The sequence below is a fragment of the Tachysurus vachellii genome, chromosome 9 (genome assembly GCF_030014155.1).
Source record: "Tachysurus vachellii isolate PV-2020 chromosome 9, HZAU_Pvac_v1, whole genome shotgun sequence".
In the NCBI taxonomy this organism is placed as follows: domain Eukaryota; kingdom Metazoa; phylum Chordata; class Actinopteri; order Siluriformes; family Bagridae; genus Tachysurus; species Tachysurus vachellii.
This window is the reverse complement of record NC_083468.1, coordinates 22,275,313-22,295,022: the sequence shown is the minus strand read 5'-3', so window position 1 is coordinate 22,295,022 and position 19,710 is coordinate 22,275,313. Positions and strand designations below refer to the sequence as shown.

At 36.8% G+C, this 19,710-nt stretch overlaps 2 protein-coding genes across 7 annotated transcripts in view; one reads left to right on the top strand and one right to left on the bottom strand.

Annotated features, from left to right (window-relative positions):
- The first annotated feature begins 3,853 nt into the window (after positions 1 to 3,853).
- On the top strand, positions 3,854 to 8,865 carry rabl2 (RAB, member of RAS oncogene family-like 2). The gene is made up of 8 exons (XM_060878265.1): positions 3,854 to 4,224; positions 5,016 to 5,045; positions 5,144 to 5,223; positions 5,963 to 6,042; positions 6,774 to 6,885; positions 7,089 to 7,186; positions 7,671 to 7,754; positions 7,979 to 8,865. The coding sequence occupies exons 1-8, from the start codon at positions 4,118 to 4,120 to the stop codon at positions 8,042 to 8,044; spliced, it is 657 nt and encodes a 218-aa protein (XP_060734248.1). The 5' UTR covers positions 3,854 to 4,117; the 3' UTR covers positions 8,045 to 8,865.
- A 295-nt stretch (positions 8,866 to 9,160) lies between these two features.
- shank3a (SH3 and multiple ankyrin repeat domains 3a) overlaps positions 9,161 to 19,710 on the bottom strand; it is a 242,946-nt gene continuing 232,396 nt past the window's right edge. For 4 of the 6 annotated variants that reach the window (XM_060878260.1, XM_060878263.1, XM_060878261.1 and 1 more), the window contains one exon: positions 9,161 to 13,577. In XM_060878260.1, coding sequence (XP_060734243.1) covers positions 13,022 to 13,577 — 556 coding nt within the window. In that variant the 3' untranslated portion in view covers positions 9,161 to 13,021. Of the gene's footprint in view, positions 13,578 to 15,349; positions 15,391 to 16,468; positions 16,518 to 19,710 lie in introns of all 6 variants that reach the window. The other 2 variants (XR_009649025.1, XM_060878264.1) reach the window with 2 other exon arrangements.

The following is a 19,710-nucleotide window of genomic DNA, read 5'->3' as shown; positions in this document are numbered from 1 at the left end:
CACATGCTTCTAAGATTCCATTTTTTACTCAGGTTGTTGCTGATAATATCATTTGAAATGGAAAACTGAAAAGAGAAGTGTTTGCATTAGTGGTCTCAGAACACAGTATATACAGAAATATTGGATTTTCAATGACAAGCCAGATAAAAATCCTAGTAAATCTTTATGAAAGAGTTTGAATGTTAAAAACACTATTATTATTAACACACAAGGCTACACAAGGCTACACATGCCAGTTAGGTAGCCAGTTAAGACCTGAAAGTAATGTGACTTCATTGTTTCCTTCCTTCCTTCCTTTATTTTCTTATTGTCATTAAACAGTTTAATCTGATCAGGGTTGAGGTGGATCAGGAGCCTCTTCTTTCACATGTTCTTTCACACCTAGAGGCATTTCACAGCCACTCCCCATGAAGCTATGAGCCAGAAACGCTGTCCGCTGCACCACCATGACCACCTCAGAGATGATATTTCAACTATTTTTTTCTGACTGCTCTCATCCTTGGTACATAGTGCTAGTGTGTAAACATAGTGTTGGTGTGAACCGGTTAGAAACAGATGGTAACATTGATCATAGCTTGTGGTCAGGGTGGAGCTATAGAAATCTAGAAAATAAGCAGGAAACAAACAAGAAAATTCACAGAGAACCTTCTAGGATTTAAACACGTATGAATTTGAAATTTTAATGTAACCATATTGACAAAAAACATTTAGTACTACATCTGTACTTTCTATTACATTAGTATATAACTAATGTTAAACCCTAACATTGTTAACAATGTTAATGCTAACCCTAACCCTAACCCTAACCCTAACCCTAGGTTTGATTTTTTTTATACTAATGGTTAAAGTCAAATCAAAATCAAATAGGAACGCTAGTAAAAAATTTGAGTTCAAATTAAATTACACCAAATGATTGCACACAGTCTTTGAATGGACGTAAATATTCTTGAACATTTGCTTTCATAACTAACCATAACCATAGTTAAATTTCTATATTTAAAGCTTGCTTCTATAAAGAACAGTCATTGTTCCAGTATTGTAAAGGGGTATCGTCTTATCAGACTTTTATTGGCACTTCATACACTGAAGGTGCTACTGTGTCATCTATTTGTTTGTTCCTTGTTTGTTGACCTTGATTTAACCACAAGATGGTCACAGAGTACAGACAGCTGGGCACCAATAGCCCCGTAGCACCAGTATGGTATATAAACATCTAGCAAAAGATCTAGCAATGCAAAGCAAAGCAAAAAAAAAAAAAAAAAAAAAAAAGAAACACCCGTGTGAAAAGTCTGAAAACATCTCAATCACAGAAGGTGGAACTAGATTCAAAATATTTAATTATGAATGCCACTCAAGTGTTTCAGACTTGAACATTTTGCTGAGGGATTCCCCTCTTAATTTTCCTGATATTATTATTTTCACATCTTTTATAGTTTCTTTAATGTAGTACAGAACATACTGTACTACACAATGCAGACAAGAAAGTCAGTGCTTAGCAATTATGGTTAACATTTTATCTTTAAAATCGTCCTGTTCTTCAAATGTTGGACTTGTCTCATTTACAGATATATAGATTCTTTAAACACAGCATAAAACACGATGAGGCATGCTGTTATGATAATAAATAATCCATGGTTAGGTAATGGGCTGCATGTCAAAGTATTTTGTTTTTCTTAAACCACAGCGATTTGACAATAATTAAAGGATATAGTTAATTATTAAAAAAACCCACATTGTCCTGTTTAACTCCTTAATGCCTTAGATATTTGTAAAAACTTTAATTAAAGCAATTTTTATTGGAGTTATTTGGGTTGGTCAGAGATATATAACCTCTTTACATCATACACCAGCCCCATTTTTTTAATGTCATAACCTTATAACCTTCTACTTGTTGTTCCTTTACAACAGTGTCTGCACATTTTTTTTCAGTGCCACAGCCTTAGAACCATTTACTTGTACTTTTCAACAATGTCCACACATCTCTAAAGCTTTTATATTTATTCACTGTACATATGTTTACATCTATCTATCTATCTATCTATCTATCTATCTATCTATCTCTCTCTCTCTCTCTCTCTCTCTCTCTCTCTCTCTCTCTATATATATCTATCTATATATATATATATCTATCTATATATATATATATATATATATATATATTACATAATGTACATATGTTTACATATATATCTATATATATTGCATACTGTACATATGTTTACATATGATATATATATCCCTCACAAAATCCAACAGCCCGGTGTCATCTGTGGAGGCCTTCAAATTTCTGGGCACTACCATTTCCCAAGACCTGAAATGCGAGTGAAACATAAACTCCATCATCAAAAAGACCCAGGAGAGGATGTACTTTCTACGCCAATTAAGGAAGTACGGCCTGCCACAGGAGCTGTTAATGCTGTTCTACACTGCAGTCATTGAATCTGTCCTGTGCACATCCATCACCATCTGGTTTGGTGCAGCAACAAAACAGGACAGAAACAGACTGCAATGCATGGTTAAAACAGCAGAAAAAATAATTGGTGCCCGCCTGCCCACTCCCCAGGACTTGTACGACACAAGAACCAGAAACCGGGCAGGAAAAATCACCAGTGACCCTTTGTGCCCTGGACACAACCTCTTTCAGCTACTCCTGTCTGGCAGGTGCTACAGAACTTTGCTTACTAAAACTGCTAGACACAGGAACAGTTTCTTTCCCCAGGCAATCACCCTGATTAACAACTCACCATAATTATATTCCCTGCTTTATAGCATAAGTACCGCATTATCAGAACTGTCAGTCATCACATCACCCGTGTATGTAACACACACTACTGCTGCTGCATTTTGTACAAAAATCATAATATTGCAGAATATTGTTCTTTGCACTTCTCACACTTTATGTACATAACTGATCAGTCATATATTCTGTATTCATATTTTATACTCATAATGTCTATTGATCAGTCTATTGATAGATGTATCACAACTGCATTGTCTTGTATAGTCTGTATTGTCTTGTAAAGTATAGTGTTATTTACGTCTGTGCTTTTGAAAGTCACAAACAGCTGGAACCAAATTCCTTGTGTGTACCAACACACTTGGCCAATAAACCTGATTCTGATTCTATACATATGCTTACATATACCTACATATATTACATGCTGTACATATGCTTACATATACCTACATATATTACATGCTGTACATATGCTTACATATACCTACATATATTACATGCTGTACATATGCTTACATATACCTACACATATTACATGCTGTACATATGTTTACATATTTATCTGCACTTGTCTATTTGCACAATTGCTGCTCTTTACACTTCTGTTAGATGCCAAACTCCATTTTGTTGCACTATGCAATGACAATAAAGTTCTATCTATCTATCTATCTATCTATCTATCTATCTATCTATCTATCTATCTATCTGTTTATCTACAGTATCTATTAAAGCTAAGGCTTTCTATTTGTCTTTTTTAAACACATTTCCCTTTTGCAATATTTGACATTTAGACAGAATAAAAGTGAATACATTCGGCCATTTAAAGCCTAATAAAAAGTAAATAAATAAATAAATAAATAAATGGAAACTGAATGTGTATAAAAATAATTTATTCACGAAAGGGTTAATATAGTCAGATAATCGTGTATTTATCAGTGGGTGAGGATTTCCTCCATGTGCCTGTAGAGGCGCTATGTAAAAAAGACGCTTATAAAAACATTGGGTTCAACCCAAATAGCTTTCATGTGCATATATAGTGCACTAGATAGGGTGAGTCAGTTGTTTTTGATACACGACACGTAGTGCACTAGATAGGGTGTCAGTTGTTTTTGATACACGACACGTAGTGCACTAGATAGGGTGCAAGGAAATAGTTGCCGTAGAAACGACATTTCCGCTCGCGCTGTTAAAGCGTCTCGTTGCATGGAAACAGCCTAACTGAAAGCCACTAAGCCGAGAGACATGGGCGGCTGTTTTATTTACACTTTTTTTACAAACGATATCATTACGATTCTGAGATTTACTTAGTCTCAGAGTTGTATATCTAGGTGTTCACACTCCCTGGGCTTCTTAACTGGTTATCTAATCCTGAACCACAATATGGCGGGTGATATGAAGCGCATTCCTGAGCTGGAGCAGGAGAAATATGACTCTGATGAGCAGGTGAAGATTATCTGCCTTGGGGACAGTGCAGTGGGGAAATCCAAGTAAGTATTCTCCGGCTGTAATCATCCACTCCGTCCACGATTCGATTCGATTCGATTCACGATACTGACATCAATTCGATTCGATTTGATTCGATTCACGATACTGATTTCATTTGATTCGACTCCATATGCAGGCTTTACGATTCATTTCGAGTCACAATACTGACTGATTTTTTTTTTTAGATTTGATTCACGATACTGACTTCAAGATTCGATTAGATTTGATTCGATTCACGATACTGATTTTATCATTTGATTTGACTCCATATACAGGCTTTACGATTCAGTTCGATTCACAAAACTGACTGAAAAAAAAAATAATGATTCGATTGGATTGGATTCATAATACAGGTTTCATGATTTGATTCGATTCCACTTCACGATTTGATTTGATTCACGATACTGATTTCATGATTTGATGCGATTCCATATACAGGCTTTACGATTCAGTTTGATTCACAATACTGATTGAAAAAAAAATAAAGATTCGATTTGATTTGATTCTCGATACCGATTTCATGATTTGATTCGATTCTACTTCACGATTTGATTTCATTTGATTCACGATACTGATTTCATAATTTAATGTGATTCCATATACAGGCGTTACGATCCAGTTTCATTGTACATTGCACCTGACCCTGGATTAACTATCTGTTAATCACCTTTCTGTGTGAGACACGGTCATATACAATATTATAAATATAATATTTTTTACTATATGCTAATGTAGAAAATAATAAAACGATACCTCTGTGCATGATCTGCCTTTCACTTTGTGTGCTTCACAGGTTAATGGAAAGATTTCTGATGGATGGATAGTATCCTTTTATACTCATGTGCACTGTTCCTCTTTTATATTTATTGTTTTTATGAAACTTTTGTATAACGGTGGTTTGATCCTTAGCATCTCTGTCAGTCGCCCTCAGCAGCTGTCCACCTATGCACTGACATTATACAAATACAGCACCACTATCAATGGCAAGTCTGTGTTGGTTGGTGAGTTCTCCTCTTCTGCCTGCCTTTCTTACTGGGAGCTAAATTCATGATCAGCAATGTTAAATATGGAGTATAACACAGGTCTCGCTTGTGAACAGTGATGATTTATAGTCACAGCTTGTTGAAGAATGAAACTTTTTATTTCAGATCACCAGGATATTTAGAGTGAATTATGAGCAAACATAACTAACATATCGTCGCTGTCGGGCGGAAACCTCGTATGTCCAAATTTGGTCAATTTCATATTTTTTCACATATCGATGCAATTGGTCAGTCCCCACGTGGGTCTGTTATTTTTACAAGTTATTAACCAATCTAAAGTCTTGAAAATAGCTTGAGCGCAAATCTCATAACTCCATTGGACACTTCAACTGTCCACCTCTTCCTCACTCCGCGGGAGAGCTTCACGGCATATTTCTCCTCAAGAAGAGTCGCAACGAATCAACACGTCTTCTGAGGTAAATGTCTTCAAAACACTGGGCTCAAAGAAAAAAAATCTTGACCCCCGCTAGTTCTGGTGCTCGTCTGAGGACAGGAATTTAGCGCAAGACAATCCACTGCAACGCGGACTAAACCCTGTGCACTGCAGATAAGGTACGGCGTTTTTTTAATTTCCTGAAAAATAACGGTTTTGGAGATACGAGGATTCCGCCCGACAGCGACGATATGTCAGGTTAACAGAACTGTATTTATGTGGATGTGCTTCATATTATCTTCTTCTTACGGTCTTCTGTGACAGATTTCTGGGACACCGCTGGTCAAGAGCGCTTCCAGAGCATGCACCCGTCATACTACCACAAAGCACATGCTTGTATCATGGTGAACACACATTTAACACTCAAATATAAACAGCGGTTGTAATAGTACAGGCCAGGGGTTCCCAAACCTTTTGAGCAAATTTCTCTGACCCCAAACCTTGACCACTCTACATTTTCTTTAAAATTCCAGATTCATAACATAAGGACTGCTGTAACATTTGGTAAGTTTATTATGTCCATAACAAAGATCTGTGTAAGGTAGGTGACTAAAAACCAAAGGTATATTTCTTCCACTGATTGGCCAGCCTATTGAAATGTGCTCCACGCTGGGGTAATGTAATACAGCCTGATGCCAAGCAGTAGGGCCTGGTTTTATACTTGAAGCATGATTTTGCATGCGCATACAGAATTAGCAGTAATTAGAGTAACATTAATATTCACACACTCTTCTGAGTATCTTATATAGCGCCTACATCTGGAAGCTCTAAAAGCAACATCAACTAAATAATAAACTAAACACAATGGGACCAAATAATCCCGGTCGGTCAGATTTCCGAGTCAGTTTATTCACAGTGACACTGACAACACACTGTCCATCTTAAGACCATGAACATGAACACGGCTTGTCCGTTTGTGACTCACGGTACTTTAAAATATTAGCACACAAAAGCGTCCCCTTATGAGGTTGAGACCCCTAGTTTGGGAACCCCCTGGTGTTGGCACTATTGCAGGCAGTGTATTATTTTCTACATGTCCAGCAGAAATGAACAATATGTCAATATTTGATTATAGGTCTTTGATGTCCAGAGGAAAGTAACATACAAGAATCTATCCAACTGGTATAAAGAGCTGAGAGAATACAGACCTGAAATTCCCTGTCTGGTGGTGGCTAATAAAATAGATGGTGAGGACAAACTTAGCTTTCATTTCTAAGTTGTTTCTAATGAATCTTGTCATGCTAACATGCATTCTCTCTCTCTCTCCCGCTCTCTCTCTCTCTCTCTCTCTCTCTCTCCCGCTCTCTCTCTCTCTCTCCTGCTCTCTCTCTCTCTCTCTCTCTCTCTCTCTCTCTCTCTCTCAAATCTGTTCCTGTGTACTGTGTGAAAGCTGACATGCGAATGACACAGAAGAGCTTTAACTTTGCCAAGAAGCAGGGACTACCTTTCTACTTCGTATCTGCTGCTGATGGAACTAACGTAGTCAAGGTGCGATTCAAACTCATTTAAAGGCGTTGAATCATTTTCTCTAAGAGCAGCTCTGATAGTAGCACTGACTGCAAGACACATCACAGGTTTAATGTGTGCATGTTAATGTTGTGGTATCTATAGTAACAACTTACACACGGGCTGTAGAGTGGATGCTTCAATTACTGTGATCTAAACCACCAGATTGAACAACAAATATGTATAGATATATAATTCTCTGGTGAAGATTTCTGTAAAAAAACAAACAAATAAAAATGTTTGTAAATTTTAAAATTTTAGCTGAATTTCTCATTAACACCAAACCCAGTTTTATTCCTTACATAACTAATTTTAATGATGATTTGCTTAGACTGTTTAAACACCTAAACAAATGAACTATAATCATTCGTGAGTGACCATTGTTATTATAATCATCAGTTTTTATTTTTAATTGGTTTTGGATTTTAATTGGTCGGTTGATGTTTACCTCCTAAATCTGCTTCAGGTTTTTAAAGATGCTATAAACATGGCTTTGTCTTACAAGAAGAACTCCAGCGACTTTATGGACGTGGTCATGAGAGAACTGGAGGTTTGTGTCTCAGCTCTATTATTCCTAATCATGTTACTGTGCGTGTGCCCTGTGATGGGTTGGCACTCCGTCCAGGGTGTATCCTGCCTTGATGCCCAGTGACGCCTGAGATAGGCACAGGCTCACCGTGACCCGAGAATAGTTCGGATAAGCGGTAGAAGATGAATGAATGAATGAATGTTACTGTATGTTGCAGTGATGAATTATTTATTTATTCAACACAGAACTTTGATTTGGAGGGAAAAGAGGATTCAGCTGATGAAGACGAAGAAGAAGGAAAAGCGGACTGACGATGCCGGCGTGCGGTGGGAGCCGGACGGTTTGTTTTGTGATTAGAGTGCTGTTAAAATCACGGCTGCTCATCCCAGCTGTCCTGAAGAGTTTACCAGCTGTACGTAACAAAAATGAAACCAGTCAGGACAAAGCTCTACCTCATGTGTTCGATCCATCTCTGTGACCTGCTACATGGAATACTGAATGCATAGACTGTGCGCATAATACAATTTTGTGTGGCTTTAGGTCTTAGAAACATACTACATATACAAGTACAGTGTAGGTGTTATACTGTAGGTACAGCGATGTGTGGGTTTTTCACAGATGTTTCATATTCTGGACACAGTTGTTCAGGAAGGCGAGTTGGCAGCCTTGGTGTAATTTCACACCGTGTGTGTGTTAATATGTAGTAGTGAGGAGAGACCCTGCTATTTGATATGGTTTTTTTTTCGCAGTGGAAAACCTTGATAACACTATTGACATTTTGCATCATTTTAGTAGTATTTATATCGTGTAAATGTATGTTAAATGTACTTGAATCACATTTTACATTTTTTTCCAAGGGGTATGTGATGATTCAGATCCAGCATCGGAAGGATGTATAAATAGCTCAACATTTTGTACAAACTGTGAAAAATGTGTGAAAATCACAGACATTGTCTTCTGGCTGATGTGACATTGAAGTAAAAAGGAAAAAAATATATATTTATGTACCATGTTTATGTGTAAATGGAATTGGAAATGCATTCATATTGTGGCAGCATATTAACACATCATTCGGTGTTCATTTAAGAGCATCCTGATTTGTGCTGCAATTAAACACTGTTGCTTTTATTTAGCTCTTGTGTATGGTGTGGTTTGATGTCCTGTGGGCTGGCTGTGACAATATAATCAGCACTGTTCATATCGTCACACCGAGTAATCGGAGGAAATGTGGCAAACCTAGTTTAGAGTGAGTCTGTGGTTTAGTTTATCTTACAACGCTGCATTGTCATGTAGTTTTTGTTATTCACTTTAGAGTTCAGGGTGAACTGTGTCTAATGACTTGTAACCAGGAATTGAGACACACACTAAAATATATATATATATTCCTCTAAGTATAAAGTGCTCGAGGAAAATAAAAAGATAACCAGTGCATTTCTTGCCATTTTTATTGTGCTTTTGTTGGTCAGGAAACAAGTGACAACTCTACAGAGCATGGCAATGTTAATGATGTCGGTTTATTTAACATTTCCCCCAACCGATCTTGTTAAGTATAGTAAAGTTACAAAGAAATCATGTCCATTCTCTTTTTTTTTAGAGGATCAAATTTGTCTTGTATCTGAGGCGCATAACTAAAGATGAAGGAGAAGGCTTTTTAAAGGTAGCTATCTAATGCAGTCACTCACTCAAAGGCTTACTGGAGTTCAGCCAAAACAAAAATGATATTCAAGCAACATGAAAAGCACATAAACTGGATCGATTACAAGTTAGAGTAACACTCTACAAAACATAAAGGTTTATCTGACGTCTTACTGACTAAGAAAATAAAAGTGTATTAAGCATGATAGGAAATGTCTGGAGTTCTCAAGATTTCCAGGAGGTGGCACCATAAGTGCTGATTCTAACAGCTTTAAATCTCAACAGAACTAGTGTCCATGAATAGCTATAAACTAATCACGTTTTGGCACATTGTTATTTTTTCTTTTAATCTTTCACTTTTTAATTACTAAGCACTCCATATAGACACAAACACAAAAGTAAATATCCCAGAATTGGGAACGGGGGATGAGAAGAGTGATGGGATATGAATATGGCAGACAAATTAACAAAAAAACAAAAAAAGAGAGAGAGACTAATGATGATCGTGGCACAAAGTCTCAGTGTCAGAGATGAGCTCAACTACATCAGTTACAGACACTAATCATCTCTTGCTCTGAGAAAGAGCCGTGTATGAGACAATCATACGCCAAACATTTGTACATCTTACTTTTAATTAATCGAATGACCGAATTACAATAAAAAAAAAAACTTCTGAAATAAATAAAGAAATAAATAAATGGACTAAATGTCAAGATTAATTTCAGTCTAAGAAGATCTTAAATCGATGTCGATGCATATTTTCAAGTCTCATAAAGGCTCAATGATGATCTGCAGTGTAGAACATGAATGGAAGTCACAGTTTTCTCAGGGTCCTGATTCTAAACCTAATTTTCCTCTGTGCCATTCTTGCTTTATATTGATTTATGCAATATAATGTATTGTATAGTGTACATTGATCAAATTTAGTTTCTAGTTCTGTTCTGTTTATTCCTTTTTAAAATAATCTGCTCAGATACTTTCCTATTGTTTTAAAATGGTGAGGATTGGTTGTCCCTAGTCTTATAAGCCACCCTTGTAGTACACACTAGAGAGTCGCTAAGTTTGCACAAGCACCTAATACATACGGAGAACCAGGCAATTTGACGAACATTGCAACCAACCAACCAACCAAGCACAGACGTTTTCTTGTGATCCGTGGGAAAATGTGAGACCATGTCACCACTACTTTAAAGAAACACTTAAAGGCATGATTTAATTCCTGTTCAAGATATGAGACACCAAAATGTGAATAAAACAAAGTGTGGCAAACGTTCAAAGTTCTGAAGCTTTGTAGAAGCTTCACAGATGAAGTACATGAGGCTAAAACCAGCTTTTTTCTTTTACTTCTCAAGCCTGAACTGAGCACCTTCTGGAAGTGAGGCTGGATTAATGACTACCACAAACCTCAGGTCTGTCTGCTAGAAGGGCACAGCGAAAGGAGCTGAGGTTTAGATCTGGACTCAGCCAATGTGATGAAAAGTGGTGACTCTGAAATGATACAGCTGCCAGAAAAGAGGTCTTAAAACACAGTGTTCTTTCCTGGTGCAAGGGGCATGGCTCCAAAAAAACGTCATCAGAAAGACGAACTGATTCTTCAGTTCTCCTTGGCTGCATATAGATTGCGAGTAGTGCCGTATTCACTACTTCTGTGTGTGTACAGTGTGGGTTTGTTAGTGTCTGTGGTTTGAGTACACATTTGTTACACACCTTTTTTTATTTTTTATTTAGATCCCTTCCTTTGAGCTTGTAGTGTGTGTTAAACAGATATCAGATGTGTTTTTGTAGCAGGAGGATGGAGGAAAGTGCAGACAGAGACGTGAGAATGGATGGCTTGAATGCTAGCACCTTGTTTTGTGCAAATCATCCCCAAACTCAGTCCATACAAAGAATAAAATCTTTTCACCTTTTTCCACAGGTGGTTAACTATGCATATATGCCAAACATTCATATATAGATCTATATATTTTTTGAATTTTTAAAAATTTATATTAAAACTATCATATGTACATTGCTTGTGATTGATATAAAAAACAAATAATTCATAATTTGTCCATATATACAGTTATAAGTTCGGAAAGGACAGTTTTTTTTTTCAGTTCAACCCTTTTAGTCATTCTAAAATTCATTCTAAGTTAATTGATAAAAATTATTCTAAGCATTATATTTCACAAGCTACAAAATCCACATACTATGGGGCTTAACAGAAAACCAATAAAAACAAATAAATAGTAAACCCAAATGAACTGCCCAAATGCTTCAGTGCTTAGAGTTGAAGAGCCCCTGAGCCACACAAGCCCCTGTGTAGTGGCACAGAAAATCTCTTACAATTATAGAGTCTGTCTTCTTGTTTTTTTTTTTTTTTTAGTTGTTCACCATCTCCCAGTAGCACACAGCTGAGCTACCGTGTACGGTTAACACGTGTCTTGTCCCACAGTGGCCCCATCGTAACACACACAAACACACACAGACACACGCACTTTTTTTATTGCACAGCTCATTTCTAATTAACCAAATTAAAGATGGTTTCGAGTTTGAATAAAATTTGATATGGAGGAGTTTTAATGTGTGTAAGTGCATGAAGAGCTGTTAACAGCATGACCGAGATGTCAAGTACTTTGTAGTGTGTATTTGTGTGTGTGATGGGGGGGTCAGTCACACACACTGTCCACTGTGGGCTGCCCTAATTGTAGACGGAAGACAGAGTTTTTTAAACCACAATGAACCCATAAAGTAAGAAAAAAAAGGGCACGGTACAATTCACTGTTCACAAATCTGATAGCTGTCACACTGATCATGTGACATTCATGCTACAGTCCATAAAAGGATGAACATTAGGAAAAATTGACAGTGTTTTTAAATAGAATACCATATATAACTTTTATATTTATGACAAAATGTTATTTATATATCTATATACTTTTCAAATATATATATATGTCTATAACTGGTAAAAATGAATAAATTATTGATGGATTTCACATCATCTAAGGGGGAGAGACGAGTGCAGTTGTGCACAGTTCATGTGTGTTCACTGCCTCTCCTTTTTCAAAGCTATGTAAATACATTGAGATATCCTATTTAACGTCACATTCCCTTTGGTCCACCAAAGGAAAAGTCGGATTATGAAAAAAAGCCACTAGTGTTGGTTTAACATTCTCCAGGTATAATATGTTCCTCAGCCAGAAGGGGGCGGGCAGAAGGTAGAGACGACCTGGCCCCCGCTCTGCTCATCCTTTACAATATATTCAGAAAGGCAAATGAACTTCCCTCATCCAACATCATGCCTGCTTTCTTTTTTTTTTTTAAAGCAAATATGGTAGCTAGGGTTTTCCCAGTAGAACAAGGGTACAATAAGAGAGGAAAAATGGTTGAAGAGGAGAGAAAAACAAACATTCAAATAAAGCGTTTACCAAAACAGTGCTTCTAAATGTTTATGCACTTCACAGCCTATTACAAGCTGGCTAATTGACTGCTAATTGTGTGATGGTGAGGGATTTGGGGCAAAGTTGCTACTAAATAAACCAGGCTTACTTCCATGGAAATAATAATGATAACTCACAAATTAAACCCCAAAATAAAAAACAAAGCAAAAAAAACAAACAAAACAAAGACAACTTTAGTGAGACTAGCTACAGACAGAGCGCGGTGAGGGGTCACCTTTCCAGCAGCTGCTTTAAGGCGCGCTCAATGTTCATACGATGGCCAACACGTGTCACACCCAGCTCTGCAAAGTCTTCTTTAGTGAGGGCTGGGAGATGGGAGCCCTCAATCTCATGCTCCTGGAAGCGCTCACGGTGCTCAGCTAGATTAATGCTGGCAAGCCAGTCACCCACATCGTACTTGTTCCACAGGTGCAGGGGTTTCTGATGGAAGGGGCGCAGTGTAAGGAGTGGTGAGGGCACACCAGGGGAGTGTCCAGGTGAGGGAGAGCGGCTCCTGCCACTGGAGCTCCTCATGACAAAACGCACCTCCTTTGGCTCATGGGGCAGGCTGAGGCTGGAGGATTTCAGGATGGTAGGGGCCGTGGTGGGCGAGGTAGCCAGGCCGAAGCCTCGAATGGGTCCGAGTGGATCTGAACGATCTGGGGAAGCAGAGCCAGGGCTGGGAGACCGACGGGTCATTGGGTAACGGCTGCCTGGTCGGATGGTGTATGTGGTGCCGTAACTTCGCTGAGAGATGGTGTGGAGTTCCCCTAGACTGCTGAAGAGTCTGAAGGATAGAAAAATGGGATAAAAAGAAGAGCACAAAGTGAGGATTCTGTAACGTAATACTGGAAAGAGCCCAATGAGTTTATTGTCTTCCATTTTAATTTGTAGCGGCTCCTTCCTGCAGCATGCAACATCCTCCATGTATGAATCATGAGACAAAACAGTTATTTTAAGCCAGCAACATTTAGTTAAGTTAGCCAGGGACACAGTAAACGCATTAACACAGTGTTAGCGTGATGTTTCATTAATGCGTTTAGCTGGAACACAGGCAAGAGTACTACAGAGTCCAGAACAGAAAGAGTGAGTCACTATAGAAATGGCAAGAAACTGAACACCCAGCAAAATCCAAAAACATCATTTCCCATCTCACAGATTTGAAAAACCTTTTATGCTCCTAAGGCTGATGGTAGCTTGACTCTCATTATCCCAAATAACAACTACTGTAGAAACTATTTTAAATGCGTATTAAATGTACAGTAAAAGATCAAACAGTCTCTTTTAAATGTCTTTTAGTTCTTGAACAATCAGGTACTGGCATTTCTTTAACATTTAAGAGGGCAGGTGAATCAGTTTAACTCTTTTCTAAACAATAAAATATTAAAGTAAAAAAAAAAACTGCTTCTACACTATACTGATTTCTTTACTTCTCCTTTTAATAATTCTTGAAAAGTCAAGAGAAGGACAACTAACCTCATTGGCATAAAAGTGAGATGTACAACTCATTCTGATTAAATCACAATTGTATAGATGAGATACAGTGATACAATGGTCAAAAAGAGTGAGTGTGGCCAATGAAAAATGAATAAACTGGCAGCTCAGTGTATATCATCTTGAATATGAAAATATGTATATGCTATGTGGAAAAGGAGACAAAATGATCTGAATTTAAATGTAACAAGCATAAAAGTAATAATTAACATACAAAAACTCAAATATTATTATTATTATTAATTATTATTATTATTATTTAAGCCTCTTGTTTTAAACTTTAAAAATGTAATTTCAAAAGGGACGTGAGGATGAACGTGAATAATTTAGGCTTTTAAAATAAAATATATGTACAGTTAATAAATGTAACTTAGTCAAAATGCATATGGTTATTTGCCTGAAATATGAATTCATTCAAATTCAGTTCTTTTTGTCTTTTTTTGAAGACAATCAAGCAAACGTGACATGCATCAGCTGAGCAGCCCACACACCTGTCCGTCTGACTGAGGATAAAGCCTAGAGAGAGATCGGGAAAGAGAGAGAAAGCAAAGCGTGGAGTAGGAGGAGAAGTAGGAGGAGGAGGATGGAAAGCTCAGCCTTCACATTACTGAACACACGGTCCCTAAATAAATAGAGTGAGTCTGTAACTGTCACACAACAAATGTGGCCTGCTTATGACTAATCACAACATGCATGTATTGTCCGTCTGCTCTTACGGAACACCTTATTGTTTAAAATCTAATTTCACAAAAGTCTGCACCTCAATCTTTATTTCTCTCACAGAGAAATGTAGCTTCATTTTAATTTCTTACATGACCTTGAAGGACCAAGTGTTAAGTACAATGTGGCAACTAATAGCAGGCAAACTAAGAGAGAGAAGCTGAAATATTGTTTATTTCTCCTTAATCACAGAGCACAGTCTCTAAGAGTAAAGATGAAAATGTAGGATGAATTGAGGTGAGTAGCCAGTGAGATGTATGAGTGAAGAAAGAGGAGGAGTTCAGTTAAAGGTGGTCTGCCAAGGGCTAGAGAAAGAAAGAGATGAGATGATGCATGCGCACTTACACAGGTGCCCGGCCCTCCGGGGCTTAGCCTCAGATTCAGTTCTAGACAGAGCAGCGTGGCATGCAGAGAGAGGGAGACAGTGAGTGAGAAAGAGACAGAGAAATAGATAGATAGATAGATAGATAGAGAGAGAGAGAGAGAGAGAGAGAGAGAGAGAGGGGTAATGACAAACAAAGAGCGATTGGTTAGCATCAGTTCATGAGAGAGCAGAACCACACAAGCACTTCACATTAAAAATGTCAACCAAATAAAAGCCATGAGGCGAATCAGCAGCTGGCCCCAGACGTCACTTTCTCACTGAGAGTTCTGTGACATGGTCTGGCTAAGTGGTTTATATTACATGACCTTAAACATCAGCATGAACAAGCTTAATTTTTTTAGCATACGTCTAGGGCCAGGTGCCATTATGATTAAATAAAGAAGGCATAACAACAAGTATATGTATAAGGCATATTACAGATATGAGAGCAGCAGATTTTCCAGAGAGAAGCTAGATATGAGTTAGTGAGAAGCAAAGAGGACTGGGACAGAGTAATAGCAGTGAAACACTGTCTACAATGTACAGAAATAACTGACTGATGCTGATGAAGAAGAGACATCACAAAATGTACAGTACCTAAATGTGTCTGGCCCTCTGACATCATAGTTACATATATTTGTATATATTATTAATATTGGTCCAGGTCAAGTTTTTAAACAGTGGAACAAGTAGTATGATTTATTAACTGAGAGAAACAAGGAATTGGGTCAGTAGAAAAAGGTAGAATCACTCAGAAGAGATCTGAGGGTGGAATCATACACGCCTACAGGTTCTCTGTTACCATATACACACTCCACAGTGAGGGGCAGAAGAGTATCTACTATCTACCCCATTTCCTTTGCTCACTCTCTCACCCAAAAGGTATGGACAGAAACAGTGCACACTTTTAATCTTAGGTACACCAAACCAAGCTCAATCAAGTTTAGAGACAGCATGCTTGTGGAGTGTCCAAGAGGTTACAGAGACCTGGAGGACATGATTACTAAGATCATAGGGTCAGCAGGGGTTATTCCATTAATGTGGGATTAGTGGATAGGTTGTTTGAAACGAGAAAAGAATAATAATGAGGTTGGATTTACCCTAGTGGCTAAAAGCTAAGGTTTAGTCTCTTCCATGTCCTTGTCACATCTGTAGAAATATAAAGGGCTTCAGTTGCATTTCAGTATATTAGCAGAACAACATAATTTGTGCTATATATATATAAAATATATAAAAAAAATACACATATTTTCCTCTTGACCTTTGCATGTGCTGAATTAGCGAATTCTAAGAGGATGTGCTTTGGGTATTTCCTCTACAGGTCCTACACTGGTGATCTACAGGTTCTACAGCTACACACTATCATTAACTTACCAGCAACTGTAGTGCGTTGAAACACGGTTGAAGCTCCAAACTTTTCAATGAGATAAAACAATTTGAACATTAGGATATATTGTATCCTGAGAAGCTTGAGTCACTTTGTAATGTTAGCACACCATATAAAAATAAAACCCTATAGCATGTTTGTGCTAGTTCAATGATTGAGATAATATAAAGATTAAATTTCAGGCAAAGGCCAAGAGTCATGTCATGTAACGTTAAAAATATTATGCGATATGCTGTGATTTATGGTCAAATTTATGCTGTATCTTTAATATATAGTGCACTAGCATTTTATAGTGTTCCAAATTCTCAAAATTAAACTCTTTTGATATTATTATACAGTATATTATTATCCATAGATCACTGTAAATCCAGTGTTTAATCCATGCACATACTGCATGGTGCATTCCATAATAATTCCTTATTCCTTTTAGCTTGACATTTATGCATCAGGATGAATACTTCTGCAGCCAACTTTGTCTATAAATTGAAATAAATAGTACATTGTTTAATGGGTCCTAAATCCAGAAAGGATGATTTAGTTTTGTTTTTTTCCCCCAACTTGTCACTTCTGTATTTTTGTGATTCAAAGATGAGCTTCATTAACAATGAAATTGTTTATGTAAAGCCATGTCACAATTATCTGTCTGAAATAAGTCTGGTGTCTCTTTCACTGTTGTCATGAACAGAACTGTAGAAATAGTGAATGACGATGTGAATGCAGACACGGCAAAAACAGTAATAATAAATAGCACAAACACAGCACAAAAATGTTTTATAATGTTACATATTATTTAATATGGCAAGCCAAATTTACTTAATATAATGGTTCACAACCCTGATCCAGGAGAAAAACTGCATATTTTGTGGTTTTCCATCATTTCACATACTTGGATCCGCCTAATCAGCTAATGAGGTTAATCATGAGTGGACAAGACCATGACCGAAAAACACAGAATGTACTGCAGCATTGTGTAATGTCTCCGTTATGTCTTTGTAGTTATAATAAATTCCAATTCTCCTAGTAGGTCTGTGTTTAAATCAACATTAGTGCCTTACAGACAAAAGAGGATCAGAATTACTCTATTGTGCTAACATCACTAAGAAGATGGGTTCCCTTTTGAGTCTGGTTCCTCTCAAGTCTTTCTTCCTCTTGCATCTAAGGGAGTTTTTCCTCGCCACAGTCGCCTCAGTCACCTCAGGCTTGTTCATTGGGGATAAATACAAACACATTTAAATATAATTCTAATATTAACTTTTTGTACTATCTTTATTATGTTCTGTAAATTTGCTTTGAGAAAATATCCATGGTTTAAAGTGCTATTCAACTAAAATTGGATTAAATTGAATAGAAGTAGCTATGGCAATATCAAATGACAAATGATAATGCACAGATCTTTGATAATCAGCATAGCACCAGCCAAAAATAGCATTTGTGCTAAACTATAATTCTTCATCTGTCACAAGCTATATCTGGCAGGCCATAAGGCACAGTCATAGCAATTAGTGCTTGACTTTGAAAAACCTTTAAGGGTCTATTCACTAGAATTAATGACGTTGAATACTAAAAGTCTACATGGGAGATGTGCAAAAAGAGTGCTGAAAAAATACAACAAAAACCATCCCAAAAGACACCAGTCAGTCAAAAATTATACATAAAAAAAAAAAAATGTTCAGTTTACAAACGGTTTAAAATAATTAGTAGACTATTTGATAGTAATAGATTCATTAATACACAAATGTCATCTTTCAAATCAATGCTATAGATTCAACCAGATCGTATTGATACAACATTTAAGTACACTTTCAAATGTTTGCCTCATGGAGGATGGAACACATTTCATCATCCTATCTACAAATGAGTAGATAGAGTAGTAGTAATATACTTTAGCTCTTAAAGTACCTGCAGGCCAACATATCTGGCTTTGTACTTGGTTCACACTTTCGTCATACAGCAGTATCATAAAGTCCATACACTGTATTGGGCTTTATGAACTGACAAAATATAACAGTTTATGTTTGGGGCATAAAGCGAAGTGAACATAGAAACCACTGGAACTATAAACTTAATAAAACAAACAAAAAAAAAACAATGACAAAAAACAACAAACGAATGAATAAATAAAACAATATTGCTATATCATAAAACCTACTTACTGTATGAATAAGCAAAACATAAACACAATCCCCTGTTATTACATGCCTACAAACAAGATAATGTCTGCTGAAGTGTCTTGATATCAGAAAAACTTCACCTCCTGTTCATCGTTTTCTTATATCGAGACACTGGGCATTGGGTATGAACACTTACTGAGAGCCAGATGTCATGAGCAGGAGTGGAAAATACTGCTAGTAATGTGTTATACTTAAGTATTCATTTGTATTAAAAAATCCCTAAGGCACCTACAGTTTATTTACACTTCAGTTAAGCTTCCAAATAAATTAATTCATAATTATAATTAATGAATAAATTCACTATAAATTCTATAGCTATCTATATGTATCTGAATATGGTTAATCCACTGCACTGAAGTACTGAGTTAAGACTAATTCTAGCTAGAATGAACTGTTAGACTGGTTTCTTTGCAAAATATTAGTTACAAAAAATGGCATAGTTGCTTTAACACAACCACCAAAAAAAAAATCATCTTCTAAGAGTTCTATTTGAATAGTACCTTTAGACTTTCTTTTTAGAGTTTTGCACATCATCTGTACATTCATTTAAGTCCAATTATCTAGTACTTTTTCCACCCCTGGTCATGAGCCATTGTCCAGTCAAGGTCCAGTCAAATCAAATATAACTCATTTAAAAAGCATTATAATCACAAAAAGTCACAAAATGCATTTAAACAATTAAATTAACCCTTTAATCATAAATGCCCCAACCAATTAGAATGGTTTAAATCAACAACATCCACACATAATGTGACAGTGAAAAATAACTAGTGAGTTGCAAAAT

Coding starts and splice junctions, on each gene's coding strand:
- rabl2 (XM_060878265.1), top strand. CDS start 4,118: ATGGCGGGTGATATGAAGCGCATTCCTGAGCTGGAGCAGGAGAAATAT. Junction 5,046..5,143: donor AGATTTCTGATGGATGGATA/GTATCCTTTTAT, acceptor CATCTCTGTCAG/TCGCCCTCAGCAGCTGTCCA. Junction 6,043..6,773: donor AAGCACATGCTTGTATCATG/GTGAACACACAT, acceptor ATTTGATTATAG/GTCTTTGATGTCCAGAGGAA.